General features: G+C 43.2%; 1 protein-coding gene across 3 annotated transcripts in view; it reads left to right on the forward strand.

The window, feature by feature from the left end:
• The window catches only part of LOC114435587 (solute carrier family 12 member 5-like), a 129,905-nt gene that overhangs the window by 93,046 nt on the left and 21,708 nt on the right, over positions 1–15,151 (forward strand). For all 3 annotated transcript variants that reach the window (XM_028405378.1, XM_028405379.1, XM_028405380.1), the window contains one exon: positions 10,764–10,910. In XM_028405378.1, coding sequence (XP_028261179.1) covers positions 10,764–10,910 — 147 coding nt within the window. The remainder of the gene's footprint in view (positions 1–10,763; positions 10,911–15,151) is intronic.

Consider the following 15,151-nt stretch of genomic DNA (forward strand, 5'->3'; position numbering starts at 1 on the left):
ACAGCGTTCTGCATGACCTTTGACCCCCTCTGTCTTTCCAGGTGTCCAATCAGCCTGATATTTTGTCTCCTCTATATATTTGCTCTTCATATGTCAGACGCTCGTCCACACCTTCCCTCCTGTCCTGGCTCAGGTGTTCTTCTTTTTCACCTTGAAGCAGATCAATGATGATGAGTCCAGTGTCCCTGCTATCACTGATGCACTGTCTGCTTTCTCTGCTGTGGCTCCAGATGAGTCCAGCAGATTTACAGTGGAGCTTTAGGTGGAAAAGATTTTAAAGATACGACTTCTAGGCGTACATATACAGCATAAACAAAGCAGTTTGTTAATGAAACGGCTGCAGAACGCAGTTTGTTTCAAGATATAAAACAGGAAGAAGGGGTGAAGCCATGTCTGCTCTGATTGGTCAGCTTTAACAGGCACCACCCACCATTGTGCATCAGCTCAGCAGATACGATTCGATTTTTTTCGGATGTGGTCCACAGAGGTCTGTATGTCATAGATACATAAAAAGCTTACGTGCATAACAAGTGTCCAGCTGGCGCTGCCACCCAGTGAATCCTGGGATATGTTGGGCAGCGAAGGATCCACCTGGGATGCTCTTGAAGCAACCCGTGAAGTGGGACTCTTGTCTTGTCACGCTGGGGTGATGCAACTGCTCTGCAAATGTGTCCTTCTAAGGATGCAGCCCCAGAATTGGGACACTGCTAGAGTGCTGCTGGAGGCAGACTTCCTGTATCTGTGTCAAATAGGTTCAGCCCTTTAAGAGACTGCAGGTCATTGGCTCCAATGGGAAAAGTCTGCAGATTTTGACCAACTTCTTCTCACTATTAGATGCATTTAACTTATCTTCCAGTCATCGTGGAACTAACATTTTTACTTTTTAGACAAACCTGTGCGTCAACTCAGGCCCAGAAATGCCCCACATTTTCTAATGCTGACTGTCACCAGTGACTGAAGAGTTCTGACATTTAAACTAATGGCATTTTAAACATGACACTTACACTGCAGTTATTCTTGTCATTGTCCAAAGTAGCACTTTCGTAGCAATACGAAAGATCAGTTTATCAAAAAAAAAAACAACATGGTGCTGCAGTAATCTGCTTCCACTGGTATCTAGCCATCCAATATTGGATTCATTTACTCAGACATTTGGAGATGTCTGTCTGAGATTTCTGCCTTCAGTTCAAATTACATCTAAAAGCATCAGCAGCAACCTTTATTTCCAGAGACAATGTCTCTGTTTATTAAGATAAAACACAGACCTCACTGTGGACAGTTTTCATTCTAACTACACGCTATGGAGTAAATTGTTGTGGCTGTCAGCGAGATCTGTTCCCCGTCTGGAGTAATGGGAACACTGTTCCTGAAAATGAATGTGATTTGAGTGAGCGAACATTCAAACTGGCTTTAAAGCTGCTTTCTGTTATGTTCTGATGGAGCTTTAGACAACAACAGCGCACACATGGGAGTTCAGCATAGGCTCAACGTGGCTTCACAGCCGTGCAGTATCATGTTACCATCATCCCAGCCCTCCCACTTGTCCCAACTGTAAGGTGTATTTTGTCCAGCTCTCCTTAGCTCAACTAACACTGGGAGCAGGCCTAATCTCCCCCTCTGTCACCCCAACCCCTTCGATACTTTAATTAGTCTGCATGCTACAGCAAGCTGCTGCTTCTCCAATCAGCAGCCCATTCCACAGGCAATCTCTCCATCGCCACGAGAGGCTTTTCATTAAGGCTGCCTGTGGCGTTTTATCACTCACACAGCGACCCCTCTCTCTCTCTCTCTCTCTCTCTCTCCCTCTTTCCCCCTATCACCTTCTCTATTTCTCGCTCCGCTCCCCCTTCCTCACTCTCCATCTCCTTCATCATCGGTCCCTGAAGTCAGGGAGCGAGTGAGTTGTGAGAGAGAGAGAGAGAGGCAGCAGGCTTTCTTTGTCGCAGTTTGAAAGCAAAGATTAGAGATTTGGCTGGCGTGTGACATGAGGGAGCAGGCTGGAGGTCACACAGGTTAAGATGGAAACAAGTCGCAGCTAATATGCCAATGCGATTTTCTTTGACTTAAGCTTTTCAGATATAATAGCAAGGCAAGTTTTTATGTGTTAAAGTGCCTACTTAAACCCTCTGAAACACAAAACCCCTCAGTAGATTTGACAAAAACTACACAGTCAGAGTCTGATGGTGCTTAATCATAATAATCATATTATTAATGGAAGTTGAGTTACAAGTTGCAGCAAATGATGGTCCATCAGTCCATCTGCTGCAGGAGAAAGAGACAGAGAAAAACAAGAATTTAAACGTTTAATTGTTTGAGTGGAGAAAACATTCCCAGATGTTCTTTTAACTCTTTTCATTATGTCACACTGTATTTATGAATTGATGCATTAAATATGCATTAGAATTATTTCATTTTTTAAGGCTGTATTTAGCAGCTTCAAGGACAGCAGACTTCAAAAGCTCCTTCTACAAAGCGTGGGTTAGTTTAACGTGTTTTTGCTTTAAAGGGAGCCAGACGGGACAAATGTGACTGATGTCGTCCATGCAGCACACTCTAGTGGTGCGGAGGAAAACAGCAATTATTAGCTGCTCTAAATCCTGAGTCCTTTAATTCTTATTATTTATTTGACATGAAAAGAAGGAAAATTAGTTTGTGTGCCTCCAATAAAAAAAGCCTTTGCTCAATTATATTATGTATATCTGCAATACTAAATACAAACACAGTCAATAAGCGTCTTTACTGTTATTCAGCTAATTTTCCAGAGTTCTCTGGCCAAAAACGATGTCCATAGGATTACAGGCTTTATTCAGTGTTATGATGTGTTTTATGATCCCTGGTCTTAGCTCCGTCCTCACCCCCCCCCCCCTCGCTGACTCCCCCTCCTCTCATTAGACCAGCGTGTCAGATCAGTATTCCCATCAGCAGCCTCCTGAAGGATGTATGCTGATTAACGTCAATTCCTGTTATTTATTACAGCGGCGTGCACATGTGCACAGCAGGACTAAGTAACTAAGACACCAGGCGAACAGGCTCAGCAGAGGCTGTCGTTCCACGCTGTAGCTCTCCAGCTATGATTACACTTTTATTCTCATCATTTGTTGATCATCAGGTTACTCTATATTTTTATCTTATTCTGTGGACATACAGAAAAATAATCAACACATTCCTCAGTATGAAGTGTAGCTGCTCTTCCTGTTAGACCTTTGTGACGTCCTTTTACTTGCTCGAGCATGTTCATCCTTTGCACCCTCTCACCTTCAGAGCAAGTGTGTACTCGTCTTCCTCATAAGAAGTGTCTCCTCGTGTAGTTCGCCACAGCACTTGTTACCTACACATTTGCTGGTTTCTAGTGTCGATCAATGAGTGCTACAACCCTGATGTGACATATAAAAGATAAACTGAGGAGATTAATCATTTTTTCTTCATAGATACATCAGGAGAGCTTTTAATGTGGAAGGATGGATAGTTTGGCAACACGTCTTGACATATTATCTGGTTTTATTGTTAAGTTGTTCAAAAATATAGCAAGAATTGCTAACATTAATTTCAGCAGCATTATTTTTATATGATAAATAATATAGTCAAAAACTATTTGTACAAAAAAAATCATTTCAAAGAAACAGTCCAGTCTTAAAACCCTGTTGCTTGTATGAAGCATTTCTTTACAGGTTTTAGGGCAGAACGTTGCCTGTTTTTTGGTCAGTAGAGCTACGATCAAACTGAGCTAGATTTAATGCTACATAGTGCACATTTATAGATGCTCTTTGCAGCTCACCTGTCCTCCTTTCTGCTTGGCTCCTGCTGGCCTGAATATGAGAAGGAAAAAGATTCACTGTTTCTACTTTCCAGCAGAACATGTGCATGAGTGGATCAGGAGTCTTTCAGGCCTGATATGGAACAGAGGTTTCACAACTGGCGGTAACACATGAGGCTTTGTGGAGTCTTTTAGTGTAGAATATTCTAGTAACACATGTAGATGCTATTTTGAGGGGGTGAGCCTTCAATGCCGCAGAGGACATTTCACTACATCATTCAGTGTTTCACAGATAACCATAGGCTTTTACACATGCACGTGCACACACACACACTCACACACACCTGACCACAGAGTGACTGGTTCATCCACAGCCACAGTCAGCCAGGCTGATGTTCGCTGGCCTCTTCTCTTGCTGTCTGTTTAATAATTCAATGCACCTGAGCAGAAACACATTTGCCCTATCAGCTCCTGTTTGGCCAGCAGAGCGTGGAGATGGCGTTACAAGCTCCCAGTCTGCCTCCCACCTCCCCCGATCTCACTCGCTCCACTTCTCATCTCCGTCTCTGCCAGTAATGAAAGTAATGAAACTCTCCTCTCCTCTCCTCTCCTCTCCTCTCCTCTCCTCTCCTCTCCTCTCCTCTCCTCTCCTCTCCTCTCCTCTCCTCTCCTCTCCTCTCCTCTCCTCTCCTCTCCTCTCCTCTCCTCTCCTCTCCTCTCCTCTGTCTCCTCTCCTCTCCTCAGTCGTGCATTCATTGCTGTGATCCTATAAGTCAAGAGACCTTTGAAAAAGGTGCCACTCTGACAAGGACTTATTAAAAAATGTAGGGATTTTCTATGCATAAAAACGTAAAGTATGAAGTGGCTTCAGAGATGACACTGGTTTTGTCATCCTAAGCAGGTTGGCAGGTTGTCCCGGCCCCCTGAGGGCCTGGACGTTTCCTTTTCTCTCTCCTCCATCTCTAGTCGGATGTGGTGATGCACTGTATGTCCCCCTCACTACTCCTCTCTTTTCATTTTCTGTCGCCTGTGGCTAGCCGAGGATATAGAGCTGCTTCCACCTTGCCTTTTTAACTCTACACTTCCACAAACTCAGGAGAGGATTGCTGGCCTCAGCAGCTTCCTCAGATGTTCAAGGAGGGTTGAAATAAAAGGCGTGATGTAGAACATAGAAGGAATAAAAGGACTTACAGTTATAACTTACAGTATGAAATTACAGCCCTTCATCCTAACACTGACTTTTGTGGCTGTATCAGTCCAATTATTGGATGAGGCAACACAATAAGGTGTGCATGTTAGCTTTACTGGGGAATCTGGCCATAGGTGTGTATACAAGTGGGCCCCTGCTATTGACTGGCAACCAGCATGGATCCAGTCCCCTACAGCCCTGCACTAGAAGAGAGTGGCTGTCTTAAGTTTGCCTTGAGGATGGATCTTCTTTTCTTTTTTCAAATGAAACCATGTGGAGTTTTGTATGTGAATAAAGTCCTCCTGATGGATGTGGCTGCACACAGAGACACAGAGGTCCAGTCTGGTGAGGAGCTTGTGGTAAGTGGTAGGGCAGCAGGCGGCAGAGAATCTGAAGTAGGTGCCACAGTAGATGTATTGAAAGGTCCTGTTGTGTGTCTAGCACACCTGAGCCATCCGTTCGGCGTGCCGACTGCACTTCCCAGGGGGGTCGGTGGGCAGCTGTTCCTTCCTAGTTCTGCGGTGCCACGCTGGCCTACCTGTGGCTCTGCAGCAGTCATTGTTCCCTTTGCTCACGGTGGCTCACTCTCCAGGGAAATCATCACACTGCTGCCTCCCAGCCCATTAAACAGACACTCATACTGTGTGTGTGTGTGTGTGTGTGTGTGTGTGTGTGTGTGTGTCCACTAGAGCAGACGGCGGTCTGGTTGGGACTGCAATCCCTGTCCACAAATGAACTAATGAAACACCAATTGAATGAAAATAGAAAAGCGGTTCTCTCAATAAACGTCCAGCTTTTTCTCCCCACAGGGTCATCGATTCACCGCAGACACAAGCGCTCCATCTGCTTAAGCTATTTTTCAATATAAAGTCATTACAAGCGTCCATTAGTTCACCAGATTTTTAGTGGCTTTTTACCAAACCTGCAGAGGTGTTTTATCACAGTCAGCTCCTCAGACTATGTTTAAGCCCTCACAGTATTATCTATGTCTGTACATCTTATGTAACAACCAGGATTTCTAGCAGATAAACACTGTTTTCCAAAACCCGTCTATTGTTGAATCTGGATTATAATTTATCACTCAGCTGTGAGCTACCACAGACTCTCATACAGCGGGCCAACATAGAAGGTCTGTGCGATTGTGGTTCTCCATTGTGTGGAGGAACAGGCGGGGAAAATGACATTTTGCAGTCTGGAGAGGGTTAGTGCCTACTTTGGTTTTGTTACTCCCCTGTGGAGTGTTGTGGGGCATAAACACCTTTTTGTTGTTGTAATGCTGAATCGTATTTACACACCTTTTAGGACAGATTACTATAATCTGCATTATTTTTTCCGTCACTCTGTGCTTTAAACCTGCCCCTCCTCTAAGAGAAAAACAAACATTAAAGGACAAAATTCACACTTATTTTTTAAGCTTTTCTGCTGAGATGTTATCACTTCTGGGTCCCTCAAAGAATTTACAAAGGCATACGTTTTCCTTATCTATTTATGATAACAATCAACAGTCTGAGAAGTTGGTATTATGGCTCCAACTATTTCACAGACAACTCTTTTTCCTGTTTTGATCTGTAAAGGGTAGTAAGTAATATATATATATATATATATATCTTGTTTTTTTTTACTTCAGACGCACAACATGTTTTACTAGAATCATCCACCTTGAAAGGAGTTGAAAGCTGCATCCTCTTCAAGGTGTTTTGTCTGTACTACAGTATGTTAATGCTCACAGGTTTTCCTTTAATAACTTACCTGTTATTACAAACTGACCTCAGCCCACTTTGTGCAGCGGCAGCAGTTTTGGCTTTAACAACAAAGTGCTGATGGCAGGGATACCTTTCTGCCTGCAACACCTGACTGCTAATGTATATATTACACATCAAGTCCCTGAAGGGCCTGCCAGTGGAAACTCTGACTTTTTAATTACAGCACTGCTACTGGGAGGAAAGGAGAAGTAGAAAAAAAAAAAAAAAGTTTTGGAGGTGAAAGCAGGAGACGCCAGGATACAGCATGTCATCAAATACAAAATGACAGAAAAGGTGATTTCTAAATGTACATGGTTGTTTGGCGGAGACGTGGCTGCCAAGGTGCACCTACGGCCTCTCCGACCACCGCCGATTCATTCATACACATTCATACACCAGTGAGTGCACTGGAGGCAATGCGGGTAAAGGACACACAACAATGACTAGGGCAGAGCTGGGATCGAACCGCCAACCTTCCGATTATTGGACAACCCTGTTCTACCACTGAGCCCAAAGGAAGAAGGAAGGTTGGACCAGTGCTTTTTCTCTTCCTTTATCCTCCATTAATCATGATTAAAACAGACCTGACACAAACGTTTTCAATCTGCAACAAGCTTCTCTGCTGTTTTTTTTTGGTTGTGAGTGTGCAGAGATTTTACACACAGTTGGCCTCAGGATGGAGCATAGCAATGTAAACAGAGCAACTTAAGTTAATTAAGGTCTGTGTGCCTGTTTCAGCCATGTTTAGCCGTCTTCTCATGGCTACATTATCCCTGATTGGATAGCCTGGATAAACAGTGCACCTACAGTCTGGTAGGGGTGCTATTCTCTATAGCAACATATAGCAGACCAGAAATCCACTAAATATTACATGCACAGATTCATACATTATAAAAACATTGACATGCAGATCATGAAAAATCCTCCCTGCCACACACTGAAGGGCACAGCCACACTGACTCACAGTCTGATTTACATACCTTAGACAACAGACAAACTGTGCGCATCATTATCATATAGTTGGAGATGTGACAGAGATGAATGAGGTTTGTTCTCAGCTGCTCCCTGAAGCAGCCCGTGGAGGACATGATGTGTATCTTTGATTAAAGCGCAGTGAGGCTGAAGGTTGAAAGATTCCCTGCTGTGAGGATTAAGCTGTAGAGAAGGTGACGGTCCGGGTTACCTTTCAGCCTGACGGAAGACAAACTGGACACAGAAAATGTGGCAGAGGCCTGTGTCGCAGGATTTAATACAGCTGTTCGTCAGCAACATGTACTGAATATATTTTTTAATATTTTTTAATACCTACGAAAGTGTGAGAGACACGACACAATACGATAGAAGCTACAGGGTGGTTAGAGGCTATATCAGAGGCCTTCAAAGCTCCACACTCACAGCTGTTAATTGCAGTTGTGAGTGTGAGTTTTTTTTCATCAAAAGGAAATTAGAAGATAATTAAATTTGTGAGACCTGTTTGGACTTGCTCTGTGCCTCTCTCACTCTCCTCTCCTCTCTGCAAACACAACATTATTAATGCTGGAAAACAAGCCCCTCCAAACAAACCACACACACCGCAGCATCAGGCTCAGTATTATTCACTTTATGTCAGCCACTTGTCAGGATGATTTGATTAAAAGTCTGCTTTATAAATTCTGCATCTGCTGTCGCTTCCCGGTGCAAAAAAAAAAAAAATCCTCCATCTTGTAGAGAGTCCATGCTGTCATGGAAAATTTAATAAGCACTGGAGTGAACCGTTTAAAGTTCTCTCCAAAGCACATCTGCACTAAAGTAGAGACATTTAATCACCATTATATCTGCTGGCAGTGTTTGTAGAGCTGAGTACAGTTAGAGAGAAATGCACCATTAGATTGTATGAATTAAATTGAGTGATTGTGAACCCACACGGTCCAAGAAATTCCAAATTTGTGCTCAGTCCAGAGACTTGTTGAATATTCTCTTTTTTGGGGGGTAAAAATCCTTATTAAAAATAATGTTTTCCTGGCTCTCATTTAGGCCCCATTCACACTGGATAAAGTCAATCCAGCTAGAGTAGAATTGAATCCAGATGGATACGTTCAGACCTATTTTCAAATCTGGCTATCACACACGCGTGTCCGCACCAAGCGGCAACCTTCGGGGCTCAAAGTGGAAGCCCATGCGGAAGTGTCAAAACTTGTAATTCACGCCGCAACAGCTGGGGGTTGGCTCCAAAAGCGAGTAATTTCCCATAGACTCCCATGTTAAAATGGCCGATTTCACAGCAGAAAAGAATATGTTTACAGCCTGGTACAAAAAATCTCTGTGGTCTCAGATGATAGGTTCTCTTCTAGTGTCAGTTGTACGGGGGTGAATTTTTTTACAACTCACTCGTTTCAATTGTATTCGGACTTAAAATTGCGCCTAATTATGGGCGTTGCCGCTTGAGTGACAGACAGTTGCCGTATTACAGCGTGAGTTTCCTGCTCCCACGATCGCCCGCCCCCCTAAACCCCGCTCGTGCTCCCCCTCTTTGTCCATATTTGGAGTTTTAATTGACGTGACGCTGCCAACATGGCGGCGGTCATCACGTCCCGGAACCTCCCACTGAGACTCAAAACGGCTCTTCAGAAACAAACGGGTGACGTCACGGAAGCTCTGTCCATAGTTTTTACTGTCAATGGTCCGCACTCAATCCGGCCTAACCCGGCTTGTTTGTTGTCCTCCAAACCACTAGGTGGCGCCTCATAATATACAGAGTATACAGAGACAGAGACCTCTCGGAGGTGGATCGAGGTCTATCCGGATATATCCGGGTTCGTGTTGTTCAGACTCAGAAAAACACTATCCAGATATATCCAGATACGAATCCTGCTCTAGCCGGGTTGATTTCCCCAGTGTGAACGGGGTCTTGTTATTCTGTAATTGTGACTAAAACCTCACACAGTGTGAAAGCAGATTTCTCCTTTGTGTGCTGCTTCAGTCAGGATCTAAACCAGCCAAACACTCCTGTAGTCTGAGTCCAGCTTAGGCTAGGAGGCATTTGGAGAAATGTCCAGCAGAGCACAAATAAACTGCATCACTTTATGAATATATTAGTAATAGGTTCAGTAGCCCTGAGGCTCTTGTAATCCACATTTTTTATCTCAAAGCTATGTTTTTGTTTTTTATATTTTTTTATTGACGTAATCTGCAGCTTTTCTGCTGTGTCTTCATTCTGTCTTTGTCTCTTTCAGCAGATTGTTTGTGTGTTTTTTTGCCACGTAAGGACGGGACAGTTGAGGTCTGCGCTCTCACGTGGTTAAAATGGGTCATGGCTGGATATTGGCATAATTACCCATCATTGAGCCAGCTGTCCTTGAGCAGGAAATGAGTGTGTCTCTATTATGTTCAGGGTCAGGTGATGTGTCCTTCAGATTTAATTCATGCCACCATGATGGTGCAGACACAGGACGGACACACAGCAACAGTTAGCTGCATATGCATTCACAGCAAGAAGGTTAAAGGAAATAAGAACCTTGAAGCTGATTCTAATGTGTGTCTCACCCTTTTTGTCCGGTGATCCACTCAGGGGACCTCACTGGAGTGAAGCCAGTAAACAAAAAAACAGCAGTGGCTTTACAGACAGCAAAATAAGAAATATTTTATTAAAACGGGGCACTTTTAATAAATATGTGTAAATATTGAATATTGAAATATTGAACACTGAATAAAGAAGAAAACACACAAAAAACATGTGTTTACCATAAATCAATAAATAAACATTGGTAACAGCAGCTCGTTTAACCCAAATCACCCCATTATATTCACAACACAGGCCTTTAAAAGCGAAGAATCCCTCAAGTAAATGTCTGTTTTGCCTTAATGGCAGCATGGCCATCTGTGTTTGTGTCGTTTTACTTCTTTTTATTCATAAACAGCAAATCTGCACACTGAGCATCCACGGCTGCTGTGTGGACTTTGATTGACGAACATGTCCGCCAGAATGTAGCAGCAGGAGCCATTTAGTGCACGTCTGATAGCAGTCTGATAGAAGTGCAAGTGTTTAAATAAAGAAGAAGATTTAGAATAACGTCCTCCTTCACCCTTTGTTTTTCTCTAGGCTCCCCAGCTTGGCACTCTGATGGGCGTCTACCTGCCGTGCATCCAGAACATCTTCGGTGTGATCCTCTTCCTCAGGATGACCTGGTTGGTGGGAATCGGAGGTGTCATCGGAACGTTCATCATCGTCTTCATGTGCTGTACCACAGTGAGTGCTCTACCTGCTTGTATTGTACTCACTTCACCTGTGTTACCTGCTAACAGAGCACTGTATTGATTCTCTTGTGCTATGTAAAAGTCAAATCCTGAATCAACACCAGGATAAAGAATCTTAGCGTGCATGTGCACACACTGACCTTCCTTTTTAATTCAGTCCCCTCAACAACCTTAATTCCTGAAGTGAAGCCCTTATGAAGACACAAATCTGTTGCAATTGGGCACATTTAAGTACTTTTATTTAAATTTAAATCATTTCAGAAAACAACTGCCGCTTCATGTTTATAGACTATTTACAGCAGTAAAAGGTGATGTGGGATCAGCTCATCATGGTGTGACAGCGGGGCAGCAGCTATCATTATTTATTATGGGAGGTTTTTTTAATCAATACTGAAGAAATGGAACATATTGTCAACCTTATCCATGGATGAGGCCCATTCTCACTTTGTTACATACATAACAAAAAACTATGTTAGCTTACTTTTAGCACTGACTTTTTAATTACTTAAAGTTAGGGTAGGAGATTTCATTCTGATGCACTTTTTGTTAAATTAGTGTAACTTCTCTTTACAATCCGATAGCAACCGATTAGTTCGGCAGTTTCGCATTAAAACCAAGAATATGAATCATCTGTGGAAGCTATAAAGCGCTAAAAACATCAGCCAATCCTCCGGGTGGACCCTGCGCGGAGTATTGGCTGGTTGTCACTCTCTTCCTGCTCTGTGCACCAGAGAGGTACGTGCATGATGGCCAAGGTCACAGACCGCAGCTCGTCTTCAGGTGTTCTTAATGGCCTACCTGGTAAAATAAAGGGTAAATTATTAAATATGATATGAACTATACATTGGTAGAGTTTAATTAGCTGTGGTTTGGAAACGCTGAACTGCCAGACTAGAAAGAAAAAACATGGATCAGTGTCTCACTATAATGTGCAAAGTTTGTTGTTATAACAATATGTTTTTGTTATAACAATATTTTCATGTTATAATGAGAAATTTGACATTATTACAACATTTAACAAATAGTTATTGTGTTATGGCAATAAAAGTGTCATGTTATAATAAATAGTAGGCTATATTGTTATAAGAAGCTGTGGTTATAACAGGGGATGTAATAACATGACCAGTTTAAATGTTGTAAAAACATGCAAATATCTTGTTATAACATAACAAACATCTTTTAACTTTTTCCGTTCTAAACAAATATGAGTATATATATTTTTTTCTTTCCAGCATGGCAGTCCATCTTTAGAGTGTATTTCAGACTGGTTATGATTTCTGGTTATGCCCTGAGTGTAATGTTAATATGACTGCAGGCATTAAAACTGAAGCAGGTTTTGTTTTTGGAGGTTTGCAGAGCTGCCACGCTCCACTCGTCGTTTCTAGACCTCACACATTCCGTCTGTAAAAAGAACAAAATGGATGGTGACACGCTGTGATGTTCTCTGGTTCCCCATTAATGTCAGCACCGTGGCGCTCTTGTCGCGAGTCACAGTGACTTTGGACTGACACCTTGTCGCGGCCTTGAGAGTCACATTAGAGCCGGCACGGTCCCACCGCTGTCAGGGATCTGAGGGGCTGCTACAAAGTGTTTGACTTGTTTGATGCATTTGATTGTCAGGGAACATACAGTAGACCGTGTCTCTTCACTGAGGGCCTAACATGGTATCTGTTCCAGTTAGAACCATCACAGCGTCCTGTGTGTCTGAGCTTTGTTTTTCTGCTGGGATTCAGCTGGATTTGGACAGTCGTGTGAAGACTGTCGGTCTTATTCTGTGAGACAGTTTAATTCAGACTGTGTGGTCTACCAGCTGTCAGAGCCGCGTGTGTCTTCTGTGATTTGCGCTGTGTGGTGTGGAAGGGTTGTATGTTGGTACGTCTGTGTGATTGTGCAACCTAGATTCTCCTCTAGCACAGAGGGTATTTATAGCACAACCCCCTCAAATTCTAAGCATGGCAAAGTTGCCTGCGCGCACACACACACACACACACACAAACACACACACACACAACTTCTCAATCATGCTGCTCTGTGTGTAGAGACACTTTGAAAGAGCACACTGAGGAAATGCAGCATGTTTTGTACGGATTATGCTTCATATTTAGGCTGTAATGTACCAGGGTATGAAAATGATGTAAATGCATTATTTGTTACATACATTTGGACAGATCTAAAAAAATGTCTAGAAGTTTTTATTTCACTTTAATTTGACATGTTTATTTCTAAAAATAGAACAAATATGTGGAAAGTCAGTGTTTTATTTTTACGCTAGAAAAGCTGTGAAAGAAAAAAAGCCTTAAAGATAAAAGCTAGTTCAGACACAGTTTAACAGGAAGCCATGCAAATGCACACACACACACACACACAGATTCCCTCTGCTCCATTTCTTCTGCTTACACACACGCATCAGCACAAAAATTTCTGTACATGTAAGAGTGAATATTTAAACTCTCACAAATACATCCTCCTCATCCTCTCTGCTCACCGTTCCTGCCTCACACACACACACACAAGCAAACACACAACACACTCCTCTGGTGTGTGTTGCTGGCAACCCCTGGAGGTCTGGGTGGTTATGTGTTATGTAAGGAGCTCAGGAGGAGAGAGGTGGGGGTTTCTCACACACCGTTCACGCTCAGGCTTATCGCCCCGGGGCTCAGCAATGAGCTCGGTGTGACTGATAAGAAATGAGAGTGTGTGTGTGTTTGCTTGTGTGTGTGTGTGTGTGTGAGAGAGAGAGGCAGGAACAGTGAAGCAGAGAGGATGAGGAGGATGTATTTGTGAGAGTTTAAATATTCACTGGTGTATGCATGTCCACAGCCATCCTCCACCTGAGTGGAATCCACGGGACCTGAAGTGCTAAAGGAATCACACACGCCGGCCGTACAGCTCGGTAATATGCGGTGTGTGACCCCTATGTTTTATTCACGTGACGGGGAATCACTGACAGCGCACTTTTCATTAGACGCTCAATCACAGCTGTGCACATCTGTAGCTGTCCATTTGTTTGGTCACGCAGCGCTGTGACAGAATATTAACAAGGAGCCCAGGAATCATTATTATATGCAGAACGTGGCTCCGTGTGGAACAGCACTGACACATTAAACCATTAACCATGAAATTATACACACAGGCGGCCATTTTAACAGTCAGTATATAACTGCAGATGGCATTCTGCAGGCTGGTTCAAACATGTGCCGCGTAAGAGTAGAAGATAAAATGAGGTGTAATATTCTAGATGGAAAGTCATCTGTTGTTTGGCCTTCCTCATTACTTCCAGGCCTTGAATCCAAATGCTACAAGCGAGGGGAACGGTGCTCTGCCCTCTGTCGTGACTCATTTAAATGCTAAGGATGCTTTTCTCCCTTCATCTCTTTCATTTTTTTTTACTCTCATCTCTTCCGCTCCTTCAATTTCTGCGAGCCTTTTTTCATTTTACTGTCTCATTATTTCCTCTCATCTCCTCCTCCTCTCTTTTGTCTCCCCTCTTTTCCACCTACCATCCAATTTTTGTCCTGCTTTGCCACGTCGCCGCTCTCTCTCTCTCTGAAGCAGCTGCATCTCGTCCTTTTGCATTCAGTTTCCATCAGTCTGAAAGTAAAAATCACCTCCATCTCCTTCATCTGACACTGTTGCCTTCCACAGCGTACCATCCACAGGGACTTCATGTGATAAACAGCGGACTGAAAATAGACCTTTGCTGTACCATCGGATGTGAATTGATGAAGTTGTACTTGACAAAACTATTCTGCATTTTGTGTAATGAAGTATGCTAATGAAGCACGCTCTCAGGGCAGCGCAGAAGCCACATTCCTGTCAAAATCAATTTCTGCTCAGCTCAGAGGTCCCCTAAAGGCCAAATCCGAGTTTGTCTGTTGCTCTGGGAAGAAACAGACCCAAAGTGTCCTTTGCAGTCAGCATTAGGGGGTCTCTGAGCTAGCAGGCATTTCTTTAAAAACTGAAAATGAGCTTTTTCACCAAGGTTTAGCTGTAATCATGATGGCTTAGGATTTATTCAAGCTTTGCCCATTCTGGCTGCCTCTGAAGAAAATTGTCCCTTTTGTCTGATATGTAAGCTGTGTGGAGCTGCACCTCGTGTGGATGAATAATCCTGGACTTCAGGCATGGTTGCAGGGCCTGTGGATACGAGTGAGTTTAGAGGTACAGACTGAGAAATACTGCATTAGCAAACCTGAGCACAGCGAACACTACATCACACAAGCCATCACAGTT

The sequence above is a fragment of the Parambassis ranga genome, chromosome 5, assembly GCF_900634625.1.
Source record: "Parambassis ranga chromosome 5, fParRan2.1, whole genome shotgun sequence".
NCBI lineage: Eukaryota > Metazoa > Chordata > Actinopteri > Ambassidae > Parambassis > Parambassis ranga.